Source organism: Eutrigla gurnardus, assembly GCF_963514095.1.
Source record: "Eutrigla gurnardus genome assembly, chromosome: 9".
Classification (NCBI taxonomy): domain Eukaryota; kingdom Metazoa; phylum Chordata; class Actinopteri; order Perciformes; family Triglidae; genus Eutrigla; species Eutrigla gurnardus.
This window is the reverse complement of record NC_139923.1, coordinates 10,006,890-10,031,594: the sequence shown is the minus strand read 5'-3', so window position 1 is coordinate 10,031,594 and position 24,705 is coordinate 10,006,890. Positions and strand designations below refer to the sequence as shown.

Here is a 24,705-nt window from a genome sequence, read left to right as displayed (position 1 = left end):
ATCACTCAGCCCTCAAGGGTCGATCTCACGGAGTTCACTTCAGCTGTTCAGGGAAATGGAGCAGCCCTTAAGATGGCGGCGGGGATTCCCCCGAGGGCAAGTGCTTAGGGCAAGTGAGCGAGGGCGACTCAACCTGTTATTGAAACGCAGCTCTGGTGTTTCGGGTCTCCTCCAGGCAACCCGACCGAGGCTGATCAGACCCTGGCCTGTGTCCAAGTGGCCTACTGCTACCCCGGCTGCTCTCCCCTCTTCAACCAGAGCCATCTGGCTTTTTCCACTGCCTCCATGTTGTTGCCTATGGCTCTTCTTCAGTTTGCACCTGTTATTCCCAGTGTTCCATAGGCTTTGCTCAGGGAGTGACTGGTAAACCCGCTACTGCCCACTTCCACTGGCATACACCTGGTCTTCCACCCATTCCTCCGACAATCCTCCACCACCTCCTAGTACTTCTCCTTCTTTCTTTCGTGAGCCTCTTCATCCTCTCTTCCCATGGGACCGTCAGTTCCAGCAAGAAGAGTTGTTTTGTGGCCTCTTGGGATCTAGATGATGTCAGGTCTCAATCTGGGCTGGGTGATGTGTGGTGGAATTTTCAGCTGCCTCTCCAGGTCAACTGACATCACCCAGTCTCGGGCCGTGGGGAGCAAACCAGCAGAGCGGTTCTTCGGCGTTTTCTCCGGCCTTTGTCCTTCCTTGACAAAGAGAATGGCCTTAGCTGTGGTTTGGGTGTGTCGGCTGCCCTTGATCCCCTTGCCGATTGCTTCAGCGGTGGCCTCCATCGATACCGACCCTCACCCACTGCCTTGGAGCAGCTGCTCAGGATGTGTTGTCCCTATCTTGGAACACAGAGGGCATGCAGGTGTTTCTACGCTGCTCAAAAAAATAAAGGGAACACTAAAACAACATAATGTAACTGCAAGTCAATCATGTTTCTGAGATATCAGCCTGTCCAATTAGGAAGCAGCACTGATTGGGAATCAATTTCACCTGCTGTTGTGCAAATGGAACAGACCACAGGTGGAAACAAGCAAGACATCCCTATAAAGGAATGGTTCAGCAGGTGGTGACCACAGACCATTTCTCTGTTCTCGGCCTTTCTGGCAGATTATTTTCTATTTTGAATTTTGGCAGTGTTTGCACCACTAGAGGTAGCATGAGGCGGTTTCTCCAACCCACAGAAGTTGCCCAGTTAGTGCAACTCATCCAGGATGGCACATCAATGCACACTGTGGCAAGAAGGTCTGCTGTGTCCCCCAGCACAGTGTAAAGAGCATGGAGGAGATTCCAGGAGACAGGCCAGTACACCAGGAGACGTGGAGGGGGCTGAAGAAGGACAACAGCCCAACAGCAGGACCGATATCTTCTCGCGACGCAGCAGAGAACGTTCTGCTGCCTGCAACATCCTCCAGCATGACCGGTTTGGCGGTGGGTCAGTGATGGTCTGGCGAGGCATTTCTTTGGAAGGTAGCACAGCCCTCCATGTGCTTGCCGGAGGTACCCTGACTGCCATTAGGTACCGGGATGAGATCCTCAGACCCACTGTGAGACCATATGCTGGTGCAGTGGGCCCTAGGTTCCTTCTAATGCATGACAATGCTAGGCCTCATGTGGCTGGAGTGTGTCAGCAGTTCCTGCATGATGAAGGCATTGATGTTATGGACTGGCCTGCCCGTTCTCCAGACCTGAATCCTATTGAGCACATCTGGGACACCAAGTCTCGTTCCATCCACCAACGCCATGTCACACCACAGACTGTCCAGGAGTTGACTGCTGCTCTGCTCCAGGTCTGGGAGGAGATCCCTCAGGAGACCATCCGTCATCTCATCAGGAGCATGCCCAGGCGTTGTAGGGAGTGCATACAGGCACGTGGAGGCCACACGCACTACTGAGGATCATGGATCGTGACCTCCACAAGATGAGGATTGCACATGCAACGCATTGCACTTTGTAATAAATAAAGATTTCCAACTAGAATATTATTCATTGAGAACTAGCATGTGGTGTATAGGTGTTGCCTTTATTATTTGAGCAACAGAAATAAACATTAGTATTGCAAAAAATACTACACTCACTACTCTACTCCTAGGGATGAAACCTTTATATTTGTCCTTGTGGTTCTGGGTAGTGAGCACTTATCTTCGTCTGATTACTGCATTACTACAGTAAGTCAGCAAGCAGGCTTGGTGTTTGTGTGTCATCCAGAGGTCCAATAGCTGATGCTCCAAGCTTGGTCCTAGAATTCTGGCCTGTAAAGTAACAGACTTGATAAGAGGTTTTTATTGAACAGAGCTTTATTGTCCTCAACGAGGCCTTTTATCCACTGTACATGTCAGGTAGACTACACAGAGAACACTGACCAACGTATCGGCCGAAAGCCAGGGAGGTTCTGCAGCTGTTGCAGACGATATGGCTGAAATGCACTGAAGTTTATAAATAAAACTAAAAGCCTTATTGCTATTTTAGCACTGCCTGATTTAGTGGTTAGCTAGCCAGCTGTTGCTAACTAGCCAGCAATAAGTTGCTGCATCGTAACTCCATTTTCAATATTTCGTAACTCCATTTTCAATATTTCCTAATACTAAGACGCTAGTTTGACATATATGCCTAGCAACAGCCATGTTAGTTGTCTATGTTTATTATGATGATGTTAGGTGTTTTCTGGGCTGCACGGTGGTGTAGTGGGGAGCACTGTCGCCTCACAGCGAGAGGGTCCCGGGTTTGTTTCCTGGTTCGGGTTCCTTCTGTGTGGAGTTTGCATGTTCTCCCCGTGTAAGCGTGGGTTCTCTCCGGGATGGATGGATGGATGGATGGATGGATGGATGGATGGATGGATGGATGGATGGATGGATGGATGGATGGATGGATGGATGGATGGATGGATGGATGGATGGATGGATGGGGGTTTTCTTACTTGTCAATGTCAGCTAACAATGTTGTGCTCCTTGTCCCAGCGATCTTGTAGAACGGGCGCGTTCACATGTTCTGGGGGGCGTGGCTTTCAACAGAGGTCTGAACCAAGCGTACAAGATCTTTCATAAATTTCTGTGTTTTTTTCAAAATTCTAAGATCACCTGTAATACCTTTAACTCTGTTTCAGTAACAGTTCACACAGCAACATCTTGTATTGATTACTTTTCTTCCTGATGTTGTAAAGACCTGCAATGTTAAACTAATTAAATAAACAAGCTGTATATGTTTATTTGGGTAGATTAAACGTGAGCAGATGTTCGTGATGAATTTGGTCGTTCTGAATTGAGAGGTTGAGTTTCATTAATTCATAGAAGTGAGAGGTTGGTGTCTTATTTGACCTGATTGTAGTTTTGAGACAACGAGACAAATTCATCAACAAGCGTGTTAAATAACAAGAAACTGTGATGCATCTTTAATATTTTTTACTCGTTTTCAGCTGTGCAAACATCTACTAAAGAATCACAGCAAGACATGGCTGAAACCCCCACAAAAAGCAGGTAAACTGACCATGAGTCTCAACTACACAAGACTGAAGAAGAGGAGGATGAACTGAAACAAAAACAGATCAGCTACAACATTTTGAACCCAAACCGACGTCGGCTCCGTCCGTTACCGCCAAATCCGTTAGCGACAAGTCCGTTAGCGACGAGTCCGTTAGCGACGAGTCCGTCTGCTGGGGAACCACCAGATATTTCACGGCCCAGCTCAGCAGCGACTCGGCCACCTTGAAGCGAGTGAAATCCTGCAGGTTGTGTCCGGAGGCCTGGTAGGAGTAAGAGAAGCACCGGCCATCGCCGTGGATGCCAGCTCTCTTCCTCGGGACCGGCCCAGCGGTCTGACCCTGCTTGTGAACGCGGCCCTCTTCGGGCCCGGAGCCCGCCTGAGTGTCAAAGAGCCAAGATGGAGGGCTCCCACTGACCCGAGCCTCCTCCTCCACCGAGGCGTTCAGTCCTCCAGGTGTGGGCTCACTGCTCGTTCTCTTTCTGGATTCTCTCCCAACATTCTCCTCCAAGTCTTTTTCCAGAAGGTCCAAAGTGGGCAGATGTTGTTGCGTCGTATTGGTGTGGCGTCGGTATGTGGGAGGCGACGGGTTCGACAGTCCGGTAAAAGGCTCTGGTGGACATGCGGGAGGTGAAGGAGCATTGATGACGCTGGTGGAGTTTGGTACTTTCTGGTAGGGTGGCAGGCTGAGTTCTCCCTTGCTGTGCTCCGACGTTGAGCCGTGGACAGGAAGCTGCGTGCTGGTAGACGTCACACAGTGGTCAGACACGAGTTCAGCGGAGGCGGGGCTGTGCAGTAAACGGGTCAGCGTGGCTTCTGGTGACGCGTCACAGGATGAAGAGGTGTCACATGGCGGAGGGAAGATGTCCCACGGGTTGGATAAAGGACTATCCATCGTGTCCTCGTGTAGCACGCTGTCCTCCACAGGACACGGTGAAATCTCTATGGCGTCTTCATCTTGCTCTACAGCTGCGGTGCGACACTCTGCTTCATCAGCAGACGGCCGTGTGGTCCCTGAAGGTCCCGTTCTGTCCTCAGAGGCTGCAGGAAGTCCGCCGGTTGTCCTGCTTCTAACAGAAAGTGGAGTTTGCACAAGCTGGACATCTTCCTCTGGGATGAGAAGACACTTTATGGGGACGGTGAAGCGCTCGCCTCCCTTATACATGACCCTGTCGACCTCCCAGCCTGTGGCGGTCAAGGTTCCAGGGTTAGTCGACGATGAGTTGCAAGCAGAGGTGGAGGGCTGTGGATCCGCTGCCATCAGCCTCTGGTGGATGTCGTCCAGCACCGCCTGCAGACAGTCGTGCCGCCACTCCCCCAGCAGCTCTGAGAGTTCAAACCCACACTGGCTCCTCTGGGAGTCGTGACTCGTCTCCTGATCCAGCAGGGTCCGCCACGTCTGACAGATCTTCAGCCTGACGGAGGGCAGCGTCGTGCTGCACGGCGTGTTATCTTTGACCGGACCGGCTGCGGTCATAGCCAGCTCTCCCACCGACAAGACGAACCTGCACTTAGTCTGTTCCAGGGCCATGTGAAACTGCAGCTGGTAGTCCTGGATGTAGACCGTGGTGTTGACCAGGCTGGTGAAGCACTCGCGGTCCTCCTGCTCCTGAAGGTGCTCCCAGGCCGACGCCGTGAGGATGGCGGGGATTTGAAGCTCCCCATCGGACAGGAAGAGAAGGCCTGTGGGGCCGTCGGAGCCCTGAGCCTGAGACTGATTCATCTGACCCACGCCGATGACATGAGCCTTCAGCCACCCAGCGCCCACACCACCGCCGCCCTCCTCCTGACCGCTGTAGCTCAGGATCACACTCTCAATCCACGGAGAAAGTTTGCCCAGATTGGGGCGATGCATGCTGGGAGGTTCACACTGTGCGTCTCCAGTTATGTTCCCTCAGGCAAACACGCACTGGAATCAAAAGGCATTCCACATATGAGCATAATAATAATAAGAATGTGTTGGTCTCACATTCTGATTAAATTAAGGGAACTTGCCAAGACTAACAGATTACTTCTCCACTGCAGTCATACTTCATATATTCATACTGCTGCATATAATATAGTTTGTTTGTTTTTCCTGTCACGTGGACAACAAACTTAATTTCGTTGCCCAACTGTGTCGCACATGACAATAAACGAACCTCGTACATTGACTGATTATTCTCTCTTAACTAGCATAGCATCATGATAGCCTAGCTACATTGTCGTCAGCGCTGTTACCTCTGTCTTCTTCTTCTTCTTCTTCTTCTTCTTCTTCTTCTTCTTCTTCTTCTTCTTCTTCTTCTTCTTCTTCTTCTTCGGTGTTTGTGTTCATGTTCGTCCACAGTTATGGCGGCGACACTTTTTTCAAGTCACCGAGAGACAGCAAGGGTTAGATTTTCCTTCACATTAAAAGCTCAAATGTTACTCTACGTACACTAGGTTTCATAAACTAGAATTACCGTGGATATACATGCAGTAAGATAATATTCTCTATTTAATTGTCATATTTATTTATATAATTCACATTAATTTACAAAGCAATACTTTACTCGTAGCTGGGATCGGCTCCAGCCCCCCTTACCCTGAATACAGGATAGCGGTAGACAATGGATGGACTTTACTCGTGTCGTGTTAGATGGTTTTGCTCACACCGGAAGTACTATTTGGTGGTATTCTCGGTAGCTTTAGGTCGGCAGTTGGTTTTATGGCCGCGTTCGGCTTTATTCGTCTTCTCACTTCTCGAAGTTTCTAACTAGACCCCAACCCAGTGAGATATTACTTTATTTGCCCTAATTTTAAAGAAAAACGTATTTTACAAATATATTCCTATTTTCTTACTAATATCTGTTGCACCTGTAATGTATCCGCGATCTTGTTGGCACGTAGGTTGCCACAAAATAATTGGAACCGTGTTTATCTGCGTTCTTTCCGCCTAACCCATGCTGCATTCAGGCGCCATGGGAGTTCTCACAACCACCATGGCCGTGGTAATACAGTTTCTTCGATTGCTAAACGACAGTGGGCACAAATGCAGCTACATATGCAAAACTCTAACACAGTCTGCGTCACCAACAGTCACCTGAGCCAAACAGTTGACATCAGCTGCAAAACAAGCTCAGTGCAGCGAAACACTGTGAACAATCCGCATGGAGACGACACACACGGTCACTATGAACACACTGAGAGGAAAAACATTAACGTCAAACACCAACACACAAGTTACACACTTTTCTTCTTTACAGTTTGAATTATTTGAGTGACTTCACACAAATCAATATTTTCTTTAAAGAAGAGAGTGAAATTATTTTACATGAACATTTATATTTTATAGCATACCATTTTTAGGCAAAACAAGAAGGAATGAAAATCAGCAGTTCGCTTTGATATATATTTTTATTTTGTCTGTAGTAATTTACTAATGCTATTGTTGACATTCTTCTCCCTCCACCAACCTGTCTCCCTGCCTGTATTCTGCCTCCACCAACCTGTCTCCCTGCCTCTCTTCTGCCTCCACCAACCTGTCTCTCTGCCACTCTTCTCCTGTCTTGCTTGGTCCATTTCCTAAAAAAAAGTATTTCTTCTCTTTTCCTATATCTATATGTGTTCACTACCAAGTCTAAAACAATGAATTAGCAATGCAAAGGGAATTAGAGTTTGGTCCACATGAACTGCTGCTGTGCAGACTGTAGTTAGAGTTTTACACATGTAGCTGCAGTTGTGCCCGCTATTTTTAAGCTATTCAACAAATCTGCTATGTTTGATCACAACACAACTTCGCATGTAGATGTGTTTATCTTTTATCTTTACTTAGATGGGTTTTAAAAAAAACTTTATTTAGAATTCAATTTACAAATATTAATCTCAGTTAATGAATGTACATTATACACATACAAATACAATTCACATAATATGGTGGTAAAATAACAATTTGTAACAATTATTTGTTACAAATTAAAGAGACTCAAAGTACATATCAGTTATAATTAAGAATAATTGAAAACATGGGATTGGTTGAGAGAATTTATCTTTGTGACTATGAAACTTAATAAAATAGAAATGTTTACAATAAAACATACGTTCCTATCTTTACATTCGAAATAAGTGATCACATTTTCCCCTTCAACTGTCGTATTAGAATATCATTCTCAAATAATGAGCAAACATAGAAAAGATGAGTTAACTATTCATGCTCTTGTCTTACAAAAGGTGCATCAACAAGCATTTCGAGATAAGCACGTAGGTCTTTTTGCAATATGATCTTTATTTGGGTGGGTTGGTGGCTCATATGAGCGAAAGTTGCATATTTCCGTATTTTTTGTTGTACAGTGAATGCAGCACATCGCATGTCTCCGCGTCTAGTTTTCACATTCTCGCCGGAGGACTCGTTGCAGCCCAAACCCACAGACAGGTCTCAAGGTAAGACACTTACAAAGCCCGTGTTGCACTAGTACTCAAAAGAATAAAAAACATGACGTCACGAGTTTGCGCCGTTGTGAACGTAAAGCTGGTGCGCGTGCAGCTGCGCCCCATTCGCCAGTGACGTTCAGTTAAATCTGCTAACAGAACCAGTCTAACGTTAGCAAAGGTGCCTCTCTCACTGCTGGACGGTGAACCGTTTCACCTGCTCTCGTCTTGTGGCTTCGGAGCTGTTGTTTCTGGATGTTGTCGCCTGTTTAGCTAACTTACTAGCCTAGCATTTACGTAACGCGTTCACCAGCAACTTCATTGAGCGACCTGACAAGTTGCAAGTTGTCTCAGGAAGGTGTGAAGTATTTCCAATCTGGATCACAAGTGGTTCACGTTTGTATGTGTTTTTGTAATGTTGCCACATTGTAATAGGCCTACTGTAACCCTGTTCCATTCTTCTAGGTGAAGCCTAGACATGCCCGATCCTGTATCCAGTGAAACCGGTTCGAGGGTTTCGGACCCGCAACATTCCCAGAAGCTCCTCAGGGTCCTGCGCACCTTCTGGCAGGAGCAGAGTTTCCACGATGCTCTGCTGGTGGTCGACGGAGAGGAGCTTCCTGTCCAGAAGAACATCCTGGCCGCTGCCAGCCCTTATGTGAGGTCAGTTGACCCGGCAGGGAACACTGGACCTGGTCTCACACCAGCACCACATCCCATCATGCACTCAGTTATGTTGTCCTGTTTGGTTGCATAAGAAAACACACACAAAACCAAACTATCTTACATGTGGCGGGTGGAGGAGGAGCTTAGGAGACTCCAGCTGCTCTGAAGTCAGGTGACAACAACACCTGCGCATCTCTTCCCAGAATGCAGCAGGGGGAACAGGTTGTGTCTGCGTGGGTTTTGTCTAGCAGGACAGGGTTTGAGATCCTGGATGTGTCCACTGTCAAAAAACAAATTATAAAAGTGCTTCAGGTTTATGTTTTCCATTTTATAATCAGTTCTGTTCATGGTTCCCCCATTAGGACCAAGCTGAACTACAATCCCCCAAAGGCAGACGGGTCCACATACAGGATCGAGATGCAGGGGGTCTCCATGCCCATCATGAAACAGATCCTGGACTACATCTTCAGCGGTGAAGTGAGTAGTGTCATGCTCAGGTCATTGGTCCCTGCCTGTCCTGTTATACTGTCCTGTTATACTGTCCAGTTATACTGTCCTGTTATACTGTCCTGTTATACTGTCCAGTTATACTGTCCTGGTACACTGTCCTGTTACACTGTCCAGTTATACTGTCCAGTTATACTGTCCTGTTATACTGTCCTGTTATACTGTCCTGTTACACTGTCCTGTTACACTGTCCTGTTATACTGTCCTGTTACACTGTCCTGTTATATTGTCCTGTTGTATTGTCCTGTTATACTGTCCAGTTATACTGTCCTGTTATACTGTCCTGTTACACTTACCTGTTACACTGTCCTGTTACACTGTCCTGTTATACTGTCCAGTTATACTGTCCTGTTATACTGACCTGTTATAATGTCCTGTTACACTGTCCTGTTACACTGTCCTGTTACACTGTCCTGTTATACTGTCCTGTTACACTGTCCTGTTACACTGTCCTGTTGTATTGTCCTGTTATAATGTCCTGTTATACTGTCCTGTTATACTGTCCTGTTATACTGTCCTGTTATAATGTCCAGTTATAATGTCCAGTTATACTGTCCTGTTATACTGTCCTGTTACACTGTCCTGTTATAACGTCCTGTTATACTGTCCTGTTGTATTGTCCTGTTATAACGTCCTGTTACAATGTCTTGTTATGTCCTGTTGTATTGTCCTGTTATAACGTCCTGTTACACTGTCCTGTTATAACGTCCTGTTTATACTGTCCTTTTTATACGCATCTGTCCCGTCCGTACCACCCAGATCACGCTCAGTGAAGAGACCATCCAGGACATGGTCCAGGCCTCAGACCTGCTCCTCATGACCGACCTCAAGTCCCTGTGCTGCCAGTTCTTGGAGAGCTGCATCACGGCGGAGAACTGCATCGGCATCCGGCTCTTCTCGCTGCACTACTGCCTCAACCACGTCCACTACGCCGCCACCAGGTTCCTGCAGACTTACTTCGCCGACGTGGCGCTCACCGAGGAGTTCCGGGAGTTGCCGCCAGCGCGGCTCCGCGAGGTCCTCGCCATGGACAAGTTGAACGTGGGCAACGAGAAGCACGTGCTGCAGGCAGTGGTGCGATGGTTCGCTCATGACTCGCAGGATCGCAAGGTAGGTGGGGGCTACTTCAGGGTCCGCGTGCAAACGAGGCGATGGGGTGCCTCATTAGAATCGTATTTTATGTTACATTGTTAACCTTTTAAACTTTTAAACACAGTTTAAAAGAAACACAGTTTAAAAGTATCGCGATACACGGCCAGTAAAAATGGTACAATAACTTTCTTGACATGCAGAATTATATTTTAAACTGACCGCCTCTCTGTTTGCCAGGTGGAGAGAGACACGATGAATGATAGTGTATCTCTGTGTCTGCCAGATGTGCAAACAGGAAACGTGTTCACTATATAAAGTTTTAAACACGGTGGTGATCCGTCCATGTCAGGTTCTCTGCTCAGCTTGTCCCCAAGTGGCCGAAGAGTTGATTTATCCAGCTGTTGGTGCTGAAAGTGAGTGTCTCGTCTTCCTTATGTGTTTGTAGGTGCACCTGAAGGAAGTGATGACTGCAGTCCGGCTGCAGGCGCTGGACTCCTCCTACCTGAGAGACGAGGTAGGGAAGCTTCATGGAATACCGATGTGAGTCCCAACTCGGACTAGCTCGGCGGCTTACCTCGCTGTGTGGTTTCCCATCAGGCCATGGGAGAGCCGCTGATGAGGGAGGTGATCAGAGACCACTGTCAGCAGGTGCTGGTGGAGGGTCCGCCGCAGGGGACGGCTCTGCTCTCCGCCTTCAAACCCCGAGGTTACTCCGAGTGCATCGTCATCGCCGGGGGAGAGGATCGCAAGTGAGTCTGTAGTTTTATCCCTTTTTTATCTTATTTGGACTTAATTTAATTATTTGTCACAATAATGGTTCGGTTCCATGGAGGCTTTATGACCTACACAAGAAGCGTTTTGGGGGAAGAAGTTAAATTAGTGCAGAGTTCAGCCTAGGGCTGGGTATCGCCACTGATTTCCCGAATCAATTCGATTCCAATTCACAAGGTCCGGATTCGATTTAATCTCCGATTTGATTTGATTCGATTCAACATCAATTTGGTTAGGGATATTTCCGTTACAATACCAATTTTGCTTGGATATAAAATAGATTCTAACTAATAGGCAAGGCAACTTCATTTGTATAGCACCTTTCATACACAAGGCAGACTCAAAGTGCTTCACATCATAACATGTCATACAATAAAGTGAAAAAATAGAAGAATTAAAAGAAAATAAAGGCAAAATTAAAATGCATGACAGAGACGAGGAGAATAAAAACATATTTGCAATACAATGGACAATAAAAAATACAAAATAGTGGAGACGTTAAAAGATTTAATGATGTAAATTGTACAAGGAACCCTCTAACCTGGTGCGTTATTAAAAATATGAATGTTTACATTAAGAATTGACCCCAAAGCAGATACATGAATGTACTTTTTATTAAACATGACCAACAGCCTGTCAGGCTTACATTATATCTTATTTGTGTCTGTATGGAAGTCAAGTAAGTTCTGTAATTGCAACAGGGAGCAGTGTTAAAGGGATAGTTCGGAATTTTAGACATAAGACCTATTTTCCAAGTGAGCCGGTGTGTTCGAGACGTCTGGAGACGTTTTCAAGAAATTTCATTCAGTTCTTCTAGTTGCCGAGTTTGCTTATGCTATAGCTAGCGCAAGTCAACGGTTCTTAGCTAGACGGGCATTAAAAACAGTCTTTCCCACTCCACAGTTAAAACACTAGACTGTCGATGTACATATCTGTGTTGATAGAATAATATTTGAAACAAAACTAACCTTGCATCGCATGAATCATCCATTTTTTGAGGAACTAGTTTCTCAGCAGCAGCGGAACTTTACTTTGCTCCGTAGGACTCAAAACTCTAAGACGCGCCGCCCGAAATACTGCCCGTAAATAGGCAATCGAACCGGGACGAATTGTCGGGACTCATGCCCTCAGACCTGCGTGAAAAGTGCTTGGACCTCACGCAAACACCGGGCAGCTCACGGCCACGCGAACCCACAATTACGCACTGCGAACCCAGACCTCTGCTCCGTCCGTAGACCCGTAAACCCTCGGACGTGTTGCGGGGATTCCCTCCTGGCACCACCAGTCTCCGTTTGTTCGGTCCCGGTTCTCAGCTCCAGCGGGGGCTATCTCGGTCTCCACAGACGCTCGTTCACGTTCTGCCCTTTGAGCATCCCTCTCGCGCAATTCTTCCTATGTATATTCAGGCTCGTACAGGTACGGTTGGGTTTGGGTGGAAAAAAACTCCTCATCAGAGTCTTCAAAAGTTTCAGTATATTCTCCAAAAGTGTCCATTTCTGTGAGATTGAAGAAACTAGCACTGCAGGCTACTCTGCGTCTGTAGCAATGACAGCAGGTAAACAAACTATTATAGAACCGGTAACTTATAAGTGCTAGGTGATATCACTCCGCCGCTGCCATAGCCTACTAGGAAGTATGACACGCTGCTGCTGCTGCTGAGACATAAATCCTTAAAAATGCAAGGTTGGTTTTATTTCAAACATTCTATCAACACAGATATGTACAGCGATAGTCTGCCGTTACGATTGATTTGCCTTGGGTGCACTGTGGAGTGGGCAAGACTGTTTTTAATGCCCGTCTAGCTAAGAACCGTTGACTTGCGCTACCCATAGCATAAGCGAACTCGGCAACTAGAAGAACTGAATGAAATTTCTTGAAAACGTCTCCAGACGTCTCAAACACACCGGCTCACTTGGAAAATAGGTCTTATGTCCAAAATTCGGAACTATCCCTTTAAGTGTTGCTTTAAGTCCACAATAAATTCCATTACATCCAGGCTTCAGGAGTGTAAATGTTTTATTTGATTGCAAATGTTCAATCTTGTAAATTCTCTTAACTAATTTCGAAAATTCAAATGTGACGATGTGTTTGTAACTTTACGTGCTGCCATTCTTGGCCAGGTCTCTCTTGCAAAAGAGATCTTGGATCTCAATGGGACAAACCTGGTTAAATAAAGGTTATAATAATAATAATAACCACTCTGAGCTGGTTCTGGATCAGCAGAACTCCATTCAGACAACCAGGAAAACAACGCGACTCTAATTAGCGACCAGATGTTCTGATAAAATGAGACTCAGCATCTTTTCTGAATCTGTCCAAATGTCTCCTGTAATCCATCCAACACATAATCCACCAGAGACCAGGTGTTGAAGTCTTGTTTTACCGGGTTTCTCAGGAACCTAAAGTGGACTGAAAGGAAGAGAGTGACGTTCTCTTCACAAACACCACTTCACCAGAACCAGAGCTTTCTACACTTACTGTGGTGTCTTCCTGCCATTAGCAGCTTCCCATCATCAACTTCTCACAGAACTTCATCTGGATTTATTATCATTTAGTGGCTTTTTGTCTCCGTGCTGCAGTACCACTCACCACCTGAACTGGTACTGATGAGCTGATGGGGGCGCTGTTTTACAGACTAAGACTTATTAAACTCTGATTAATGAGCAATCTGTTTCAAATAGGAAGTTAACTATAAAATAAATCACAAACTCAAGTACAGATACATCATATTACTGCACATATGTACATTTGTAATTAATACAATTTAACATTTTTAATTAAATGGAAAATGTAATTTAAATTCCACGTTCTGTCATCATTCCTTTAATATTTCTTTCTATTATTTACAGATGTTTCAGATTGTTGCTGTGGTAACGTTTCGGTAGCAACATATTCAGGTATCTGCTCTGATGTGTGTTTGTACAGAAGCAGGAAGCCCACCGCCGTCACGCGCTGCATGTGTCCGCTCTATGACACCAACAGACAGGCCTGGATTGAGCTGCAGCCCATGAGCGTCGCCCGCCTCGGCCACGGCCTCGTCGCTGCCGGTCAGTGCTGGCTGGGCTTGGACAACACGCCCACCAAACTCACCTGTACCTCATCAATGAACAACTGTCATTGGGTTCAGGGCCGAGCTGAGTAATAACGTGTTTCCTGTCTGTTAGAGGGCTTCCTGTTTGCGATGGGGGGAGCCGATGACCACAACACGGTCCTAGACAGCGGAGAGAAGTACGACCCTGACGCCAACACCTGGAGCCCCATCCCCACCATGCTGCAGGTAAACTCACCCCTCTCTGAGACTGGGCTTCTCCTGAGGGTTCAGCACTTCAGATGATCCTCCAGTATAAAAACCACCGACAGTCTGTGAAGAACAGTTTTTATTCTTTCCCCTTAAGGTTGAAAATTAATTAATTAGCAATAATCTATTGGAATTTGTAGCTGTTTATGATTTTTAAGTAGGAAAACTTATCAGTTGTTTCTGAAGCTGTGTTACAGAACATCTCGGACTTATTTTAATTTTAATTTTACTTCATGACCACCAGGAGGCAGCAATGAAACGTTGTGCGACTCCCGTGTGTGTTGCATTCACACCAACGGCTGGTGCGCGTCACGAGTCCTCATGGTTACTTTCAACAGTTTTATTCTCACAGGAACAAGTTGGCTCTATTTTTTTTAAGAATTATACAACAATAGCTAAATATAATAAATTGCAACTATGTTTTGTAATTTTCCCTTGCTCCCGCATAGGAACACATTATTGAACACTAATCCATAAATATACATATATAAATGGGGGTCACCGATTCCAGGGAGGGCAGTTGCATTCGTGGCGTTCAGGTGCAACGACAGACGCAGGTGCTGATTTTCAATCACATAGAACTGCTCATCCCCTTTGCGCTGCATGAGTTTATGGTACATGTAGGGACTGTTAATCCTGATCCTACAGGGTCCTACCCAGACATCCATATATACTTCCCAAATCGCTGTTGGAGATGTAAAAGTGTAGCTGGATGTCGTTGCTTTAAGGGGAATCTCAGATTTCCAACACACACATGAGCGGAGCATTTAAGGTCAAAGGCCTTATGGGTAAACGAGTATGTGAGACTGAGGTCTGGTTCTCGTGTGCCCAGGCCCGTCAGAACTTCGGTGTGGTGGAGCTGGACGGTCTGATCTACGTTCTGGGAGGAGAGAGCAACGAGGTGGAGCTGATCACTGTCGAAGTGTTTGACCCCCACTGCAACACCTGGAAGATGCAGACCAGTATGACAATGATCCGCAAGGTAATAACACACACGCTGTTGGACCTCTCAGGTCCTAAGGGTCCCCAGGTCTACAGAATGTGACCCAGGGACTTGTTTGAGCTACGCTGCGTCCTCTGATGCAGCGACAGCCTCGATAACGTTTTAGTTAGGGTCCGTCTACTTCTAGTAGGTGAGATTAACTGTTCAGAACCTATTTAAGTTGTAAGAAGGCCTTCACGTAATGTTTCCTCCATCAAAGAACCTCAAAAATCAACGTAGTCGACTTTAACTACAGTTGATTCCAAAAAGCTTTTGCAAAGGTTTGATCACTCGATCAATAAGAATGCCATAACTAATCACATAATAGTAATAAAAACCAATTGTTTGATCTCTGTCATATGAATTGATTATGTTTGCATTTTGTTGTTTGTCTGTCAGTCCTGGTAGAGGAACCACCTCTGTGAATCTGCCTGAAGTTTCTTCCTTTATAGGGTTAAAGGGTTTTAACGTTTGTGATTTGAGGTGCGACTAAGAAATAACCTTGAGGTCCTCTCCTGTGATATACGGCACAGAGGAAGAAGCCCGGTCCCTCCCATACCCGGTCTGACTTTTACGCACCAACTTGCGTGTCACATCCTTGGATCAGATCCAGGATCCTCGTGGGCTGACTAAGGGACCAGTTCCCTGCAGCAGAGGAGTCATACGATCAAAAAGTTCTAAAAATCTATCGTAGGAAGTAACTGTTCTGTGGGAGGAGACATCTCTCATCTTCCTTTTATGAAGGTGACGCATGGCGAGGACCACGTGGACCCGTACCGGGCACGTTCGCCTGCCGGCCTCCCAGCACCGCAAGTTAGCCAATGCTCCATTTGGAGGTGCCGGGCTCCAAAGATGTAGATATATATATGAGGCACTCAACCCAAATAAAAGGAGACACCCTTGAAAACAAACACAAACAAACTTCCTGTTTGTGTGGTTGTTCCTTTTTGATCCTAGATTATTATCTTTGTCCCAGCGTCACACTTCACAATGTAACTGAAATGAGGAAGCAGAATGTCTTTCACAGTGAAGCTCCTCCCACACGCCGTGACTCGTGTCTGTCTCCTCCTTCAGGTCGGCTGCTACGCCGCCATGAATAAGAAGATCTACGCCATCGGCGGCGGCTCCTATGGGAAGCTGTTCGACTCCGTTGAATGCTACGACCCCAAAACCCTCCAGTGGACCGGCCTCTGTCCTCTGAAGGAGAGAAGGTAAACACAGACACTCGGTACCTGTGGTGCAGGGTGGACCAGTACTAGACCAGATCACAATGTCCTGCCGTTAAAAAACGGTTCAATACCCCGTTTTATTAGCAGCGCTACTTTAAATATGAGTGTTTGGGGTAGAAGAGCTGAGGCAGTCGGACCATCATGTCCAGGTCCAGGATGTAGCTAGCATAGCTAACTTGAAGGATGGAGTCGACACATGAAGTCAGAAGGAGATTAAAGCAGGACAGGAGACTCAGCATCTTTTCTGAATCTGTCCAAGCGTCTCCTGTAATCCATCCAACACATAATCCACCAGAGACCGTGTGTTTAAGTCTTGTTTTACCGGGTTTCTTAGGAACCTGAAGTGGACTGAAAGGGAAAGAGTGACGTTCTCTTCACAAACACCACTTTCTACACTTACTGTGGGGTCTTCCTGCTTTTAGCAGCTTTAGCAGCAACTTCACACGATGGATGCACCGATATTGATACTCCAGCAGGGGCGCTGTTTTACTAAAGTAAATATAAAGTTAACTATCAAAGAAATCACATAAGCTTAAAGTCGCAGTCGGCAACATTTGTTTGATCACATTCACTGAAACCGAAACTATGCTCCGATAGAACAACATAAATCATCCGGTTTTAGAAAAATAAAACACCTCTACGTGCATGTAGAGCTTGTTGTTTGTTTTGCAAAAATCCACCGCGCCCGTATCATCCTGTCCACTCAGCTCAGTTCACAGTTTGTGCACACGCCACAGATCCCACCTCCCGCTCACGCATGTTACAATATCACAGGCACATGCCTCAAGCTAGGCATACGCTAAATGACGTTAGCAGTTGCTATCTATGAGTTAGCCAGGCTACCTAGCATGTACTCCATGCTTATCGATGAGAGAAGACACGGGCGCGTTCACAGAATCTGGTGCACGCACACTGACGAGCACACGATGGGAAGGAGTGGAGGAGCTCGTGGTAGAGGGGGAGGGGTGTGAGTGTTGGAAACATTAGAAATTTGACTGAGTCAAGTCGATCTGCCAGACTTGCCGACTGTGACTTTTAAGTATAGAGACTCAGATTACTGCACACATGTACATTTTTAAATTTAAAAACAATTTAAATCAATTTTAACATTCTTAATAACTAGGAAAATTAATTTTAAGTTCCATATTCTGTCATTTATTATTCCATAACTTTCCTGATATTTTAGATTTTTGCTGTGGTATCGTTTCAGTGTTATATTGAGATATTTAGGCTTCTTCTCATGTTATTGTCTTGTTATCTTGTTATACACACACTTAACTTCAGCCTGTGATACTTTAGACTCGTGATTGAACAGGAAATGAATCACAACGGCGTGCCCTTTGTTACCCTCCTGGTTGGTTTTACTATCATTTCCCTCAAATGACGCCTGTTGCTCTGGGCGATGATGTAACTGTACCTGAGGCTGTTGAGTCACGCCTCATTGACTGTCAGTCACAGCAGAGCCTAAAGAGTGAACAATCATTCAGCGTGTCTCCTTTTAATACATCCAGTTGTTGCGGGTCATCTTACTTTATAGCAATAAAATAATATATCTTCACGGTTTTGCTTCAATGTGATAAGTGTTTGGAGTTTACAAATCCAGGAATAAAGTGTTCTGTGGTAGGAGACATCCCTGCCTGGATCAGTTTCTCAGCTGCTGGTTTCCCCGTCAGGTTCGGCTCGGTGGCTTGTGGCGTCGGCCAGGAGCTCTATGTGTTTGGCGGCGTCCGGAGTAACGAGCACGACAACCCGGAGCAGCGACAGATGCTGACCTGCAAGTCTGAGTTCTACCACGACGAGATGAGGAGGTCAGTAATACATCACTAGTACCGCTATCTCTGGGTTTTACTCATTTAGTCTTAATGTTGAGGGTCCCCCCCCCTAACTGTTGTGTTGTGCTGGGTCAGGTGGATCTTCTTGGATGACCAGAACCTTTGCATCCAGACCAGCTCGTCCTTCGTCTGCGGCGCCGTTCCCATCGGGGCCAACATCTACGTGCTGGGGGACCTGGACACAGGTCAGTAAACAACCAGGTAAAACACCGGCAGATCTCTGATCAGGTTTTACAGAGTCCGTGTTTCTCGTATGTACAGGAACCAGCTTCGACTACATCCGGGAGTTTCGCCGCAGCACCGGGACGTGGCATCCCACCAAGCCCATGTTGACCACTGACCTCGCCAAGACTGCCTGCGCCGCCCTGCGCATCGCCAACTGTCGGCTGTTCCCGCTCCAGCTGAGTCAGGGCATGTTCCGCATCCGGGTCTGACTGGGGTCTGACCCGGGTACGCAGGGGGGGTTTGATGAACACTAAAGGATTTACAGTAGATAGAGGATCCAAGGGTTTATACTTGACGGGACAAAAGTTAATAACTTATTATGTGGTCATTTTATGAGAATTTTTTTTATAAACTTAAATATTTTTTTTTCTTCTGTGGGATTTTTTTTTTCTTTTTTTCTTTTAATGGCCGTATTTCGTTTGGCATGTTGACTGGTGATCTGAGATTCAAACACTTGATGCTGACAACCTTTGCTGCAGTGGCAGTTGACGGGAGGGTTTGGATGTTTTGAAGTGGCGTTGTGTGAGCTACGTACCTCGTCTACCTACAGTCGGTCGGAACAAAAATGAAACAATCTTAACACTCTTAATGTGATTTTAAACATATTGTGATTTTTTTTTTTATTGCATCTAAAAAAACGTTTAAATTATGCAGTTTGTCCACATGTTTTGTCTACTACGATAAAGTTTTCCCCCGTGACCACACCAGTAACAACTCCACAGCACCATAGTGGATTGAAGAAGCAATTGTTACCAAAAGGGTTAACTTGTATTTGCAACATTAATAGTTTGTATTATTACTGATCCATACTTGTGGCTTTGAGGTTATTTGAGGTACAACCACACCAAGACACCCAAACGGTCCCTTTTAAGGGTCTTTTAGGTATAAATCTTCAGTGTGAGGTGAGACTCTGGCGTCAGACCACTAGAGTCGGAGGGTAATCGGGTCTCCTACACAATAACACGGCTGTAACAAGTTTGTTGCATGTTGTGCTGTTCAGGTCGGCTCAAATAAAGCCTGCACCGGCTTCGGGACCATGTCAGACGCTGGAATGGTTTCTAAGTGACTGTCAACTGGAGTTTATTTTAAGCAAAAATGTATCACTGTAACAACAAACAAAACAAACAAATAGCCTGTGAAACACTAATGCTAATTGCAAATGCTAATTGCTAGCATACACATAGCCCAGCCTTCCAAGTAAACTCAGATTCACAAATGTTTAAACTGTATTTATTTCACTATAACAGACCTCTACAGCACTTAACCTACCATAATGATAACAATAGCCAGCATGTTGTTAGTTAGCGTTAGCAGATGCAATAGCGATTAACACAATACATGTCTGGCTTCGTCTTGACGTAGTAAAGACAAGCCCAACAGTTCATGTGCTGCTGTGTTCTATAACTGTAGCATGGAATTAGCACACTAGCTAGCAAACTAGCCAGTAAAACTGAACAACTTGATGCTTCATTGCTATTAGCATAATAAGTCAATATCACAGATTCATCAGATGTTCTGATGGTTTAATATCGAGCTAACAGAACGGAGAGAAAAGGCTTGAGATAATAATGATACACTTGTTTACTGGATACGAGACAACGATCACAAACGGCCTACGTCGTTGTTAAAGACTTGTTGTCTGTCTTTGGTTGGCAAAGCTCAGAATCAGCAACAACATAGATAACAAAGTGTGTGAGGAACTTAGGTGTTTTTCTGCTTCCAGCTATGCAGCCAATTATTCGTCAACATAGAAAATCACTAACTGGAGGAGAAGATGAAAAATGGGAACATCACAAAGTAAATGGTCCACAAACGGATCCCAGAATGCCTTGCACAGACTGGATCTGAAGGTGGATTGAGAGAGCTGGTGACGTTCACGGAGTAATAAGACAGACTTTATTAATCCCAGACTGGGACCTGTTTTGTGTTGGTAATGGTCTGCAGCATCTGGACTCTCCTGAGCAGCAGGACTGAAGTATCTTCACCACTGAGCTGAATGTTTGCACGTCGGAGCACAAGCACTTTACCTGATAGTTATAATTGTTGCCCAAGCCTTCTGGACTCGGTCCGCTCAGCTCTTTGAGTTGCTTGACGTGTTGCTGCCTCTGCAACCCCTGACCCAACTCTCTTTGAGAACACTTTTGGCATCCCTTGACCCCGTTTGTTCTGAGTTCCAGCTGCTGCTGTCCGTCCTCAGATCAGCGGCAACACATACAATAACACACACACACACACACGGCACTCTGGCCAGTGAAGGCCAGAATGAAGTCATCTTTAAATCCATACTGTTGTAAGAATGGAAGATTAATCACAGAAACAGCAGAATTTAAACAAATACTTGACATTCTTTGTTTAGAAAACAGAGAAAACTGTTGGAATCAGTGAACTGCCATCTTGATCATAATAATAATCCTTTTTAAATATGTTGAATCACAAAATTCTGCATCCTGTTGCACCAGCCGAACCTTTGTTAAAGGAACAAAAATATGTTATTCCTCTGACCTGTAGTGATATTTATCAGTCTAGACAGTTTCTCTGTGAGTTGCCGATTGTTGAGTTGCTCATATTATTATATCTATTTACAGAGATCCATGATACAAGATCCAGTTACTGAAGATACTGATTGAGCAATTGTGGAAATAAATATTTATTTTTGATTTTGGGGTGAACTGTCCCTTTAAATCAGTATTAACTCATTCATGGTAACTACTTAGTTTTATACTGAACTCACCTATTTTACTGAGTCTGTAACTTCTCACCTTAGTGAGTTAAGTTAAAGACCAACGATCGACTGTTCAGTTAAAATGTTTTTGGTTCTGCTTCATCAGTATGTTGAACATCATTTATCTTCAGTACTGCTTTGATCTTCTTTTATTTGACTAAAGTGAAGTTAGCTAAATATCAACTCGCTAACTATTAAAGGCGACCACTAGTAGTGCTCTGGAGCATCATTCTTATCGGTGGGTGGATAAGTCAATAAAGCGTCAAATCTCATGCATTCATTCATCTATTAAAAATAATGTTAACTTATGTAAAGTTTCATCATAACTCCAAAGAGATGAAGTCTGTTTCAGATAATGTTTTCTCTCTCTATACGTTTCAAGGAAAATGTTTGTGTGAGCCCACTTTTCTCTCACCGGTCCGCCTTAACTCCTTAATAATGTACATGCTATTAAAACCTGTTTCTACAGAGTGTAACTCCCATGTCGGGGTATTGTGATGTACTCAGTGACAACAACCATGACATTTAAAAATTAAATCATGATATATTAATAATACACGTGCTGATTTAGTGTAAATAATCCAGCGCCTCTCAAATCATTTCATATGTATGAATAATTATTTTTTTTTTTTTTACAGATTTCCCTATAACTTCACTTTTGACATCACATATGGTGTTCCTCAAGGAAGCATTTCGGTCCCATCCTTTTTTCCTCATCCATGAGCAACATAATTAGTCACTATCGATGTTATGCTGACGACACACAACTATATATATGTGTGTGTTTCACCAAACAACCCCGGTTCTTTGAATTGTCTTTTTAACCGTCTCACTGATGTTAACATTTGGATGAGTAATACGTTATTTTTTAATCAATGAGAAAACAGTAATTACGCTCTCAGGTCTGAAAGCAGGAAGGCATAGACTCAAGCTGCGTTCACACTACACACGTACGTTGGCAGACCGTTGCTGGACGAGGAAAGGTGTGTCCAGCGCTCGCTTGCGGTGTTCGCATTGGAGAAGTTGAGAAAAATTCAACTTTTTGGGCACCGAAGGATCCGTCAGCCAATCAGATTGGGATCTGTAGTGTGAATGTGCCCTCAGTCAGGTTGCGTTCACACTACACCTTGCTGTTGATGGTTCTCATTGACTTTGCTGGGCTTGCGTTACATTATGCCAAAATTAATTGTGGGTCACTCGCATCGGCTGCATCTGCAAATGCATCTCCCCCATGCTCCAGACGCACCTTCCCTCGTCCGGCACCGGTCCGACAACGGTTCGTCAATGTACGTGTCTCGTGTGAACGCCACCTCAGTGTTTGACACACATCACAGATCTGGGAGTCCTTTTAGACTGATCTTCATTTTAGAAGCCATTTAAACAAGGTTGCAATAAACATAACTAACATAACGATGCAACATTGCCCCTCCATGCTTTTACTACCAGCTACTTGGATTATTGCAACTCTCTTTTTTTAATGGTCTCCCTGATAGTCTTTAAGAAAATGACAGTTCATTCAGAACGCTGAAGACAGAATTTGGACCAATAAAAAAAGGAAGCCATGACTTTACCCCTTAGCTCATACACTGATTACCTGCATCCTGTACAGTTGATGTTTAAGTTCTTTTAATGCTCTAATTAAATCTACAACGCCTGACATACCTTTGTATATTAATTATTGTCTTTAATTTGATGTCTCAAACTCAGATCTTCCACTACTGTTCTTTTAAAAATCCCACAAGAACTCTGGTGAGGCTGCTTCCTGTGGAACAGCAACTTAAGAAAACAATTGTAGCTCTTAACTTTAGCTTGTAGCTTTTAACCTGAGATCGTTCTTGTTTTTGTTTTTTTGCTGCTTCTGTGCATGAAATGTTCTACACAAATAGTTTTTATTATTACAGTCATATTTTGACTGCAATTCATTTGCCAAAAATGAGACAAAACACACAATAAACCAAGTTAAAGACTAATTTGACTGAATGCATTCTTATTTTCTTTTATCTATAGACATTGTGATGACATCATGATTGTGATGAGAAGCTCTACAGTATATTGTTCCTTTTCTACACAAGATCAGCCCAAAGAGGTCCTCTTCTACTGGATACCATATGGTCATGCAATCAACCCCCTGAGTGTTATCTGCTCAGTATTCAGCTGTGATTGATCTATTTGCAACTTCAATCTGCTGTTTCTCAGTAGCTATGCAAAAAAATACATGCGATATATTTGTATTTCAATCTACAATATGAACAGCTGTTCACTTTGACTTTAGCCATAAATTGTTTAGATTAGATCAGATTCAGCGTTATTGTCATTGTGCAGAGTACAAGTACAGAGACAACAAAATGCCGTTAGCGTCTACCCGGAAGTGCAAAAAGCAGAAAGTGTTGTGTAAAACACAACATGATGCCATCTGTTCTGACATACAGTGTGAAAGCATTTGTAAATTTGGCAGTAAAATCCATTGTTTTGGTCTTGTTAGCTTGTGTGTGAAAGGAGTTCAAGCATTTGAATTTTGTTAACTGTAAATTTGTGTTAACTGGATGCATATTGTGTGACAGCAACAACAAATGTGTAAATTGTAAAGCTTACACAGTCGGATGTTATGCTAACTGTGTTAAACGTTTAGGAAACTTGTTAAAAGTACTGAAAAAATGTGTCATTGCGATCATAAAGAACTAAGAGGAAGCAGTCTTTCGTTTTAGTAGGCTATAGAATCGATTTGTAAGCAAATTCCATTTACGAGGCCATTGACTCATGTTGTCGTCTCGAACAGGAGGAGCAGGAAGACCGGGTGTAAATATATCAGCCAGGTTTGTAAATGACCTTCGGCGTGTCCGGTATATTTGTAGACTTTGTTGTTTTCGTGTTTGTCTTGTTTTCTCAATGTTTCCCCGAGGTTGTGATCATTTTATACTTTTACATTATAAAGTAGGTGCTTTTATTTTGAAAGGTTGATACCAGTAAGTGAACTTGTTAAATTCACAGAAATAAGGAGTAGAAGGGACACTCATTCACCTCAGCGTAGCACAATGGTCAGATCGGCGGCCATCTTTATGTACCAATTCTGTTGAGGTTTTGCAGTAACGAGTAAAACAAGCAGTGATGTAGTAAAGATGCAAAGCATAGAGCGGGTTCTCCAAGGGGTCCCCAGACCCATAGCTATGGGGTCTGTGAAATAATTTGCTATAAATTATAAAATTGTGCTGTATCATTGTGTCCATTACCCCCACCCACGTTAACATTGGGCCAATAGAAACTCTGATATGATTGTGACACGTCACGTCAATCTGTCAATCACACTTCACTCCCGCTGCTGCTTTGCTTGGCAGAGGCCTATTAGCCAGCTAGCTCACTGGCAACATGGAGAAATATTTGAGTCAGTCCACATCGTCAAGTGACTCTGAGACCAAACTAGCCAAATTGAAAATATGACGACAGTTATATCAAGTTTGGTTTTATTGAAAACAGCGACGGGAGACCAAAATGCATCATGTGTCTTCAGAAGTAGCGAACGAAGCCAGTCA

General features: G+C 44.5%; 1 protein-coding gene across 1 annotated transcript; it reads left to right on the top strand.

Moving 5' to 3' along the window:
- Positions 1–7,844: 7,844 nt before the first annotated feature.
- On the top strand, positions 7,845–23,148 carry gan (gigaxonin). The gene is made up of 13 exons (XM_084018583.1): positions 7,845–7,866; positions 8,320–8,517; positions 8,883–8,997; positions 9,787–10,137; positions 10,565–10,633; positions 10,717–10,868; positions 13,816–13,937; positions 14,055–14,167; positions 15,021–15,170; positions 16,245–16,381; positions 18,073–18,207; positions 18,307–18,416; positions 18,493–23,148. Exons 2-13 carry the CDS (start codon positions 8,333–8,335, stop codon positions 18,663–18,665), a joined length of 1,812 nt encoding a protein of 603 aa, XP_083874709.1. The 5' UTR covers positions 7,845–7,866; positions 8,320–8,332; the 3' UTR covers positions 18,666–23,148.
- Positions 23,149–24,705: the final 1,557 nt, after the last annotated feature.

Coding starts and splice junctions, on each gene's coding strand:
- gan (XM_084018583.1), top strand. CDS start 8,333: ATGCCCGATCCTGTATCCAGTGAAACCGGTTCGAGGGTTTCGGACCCG. Junction 10,138..10,564: donor ATGACTCGCAGGATCGCAAG/GTAGGTGGGGGC, acceptor ATGTGTTTGTAG/GTGCACCTGAAGGAAGTGAT. Junction 14,168..15,020: donor CCATCCCCACCATGCTGCAG/GTAAACTCACCC, acceptor TCGTGTGCCCAG/GCCCGTCAGAACTTCGGTGT.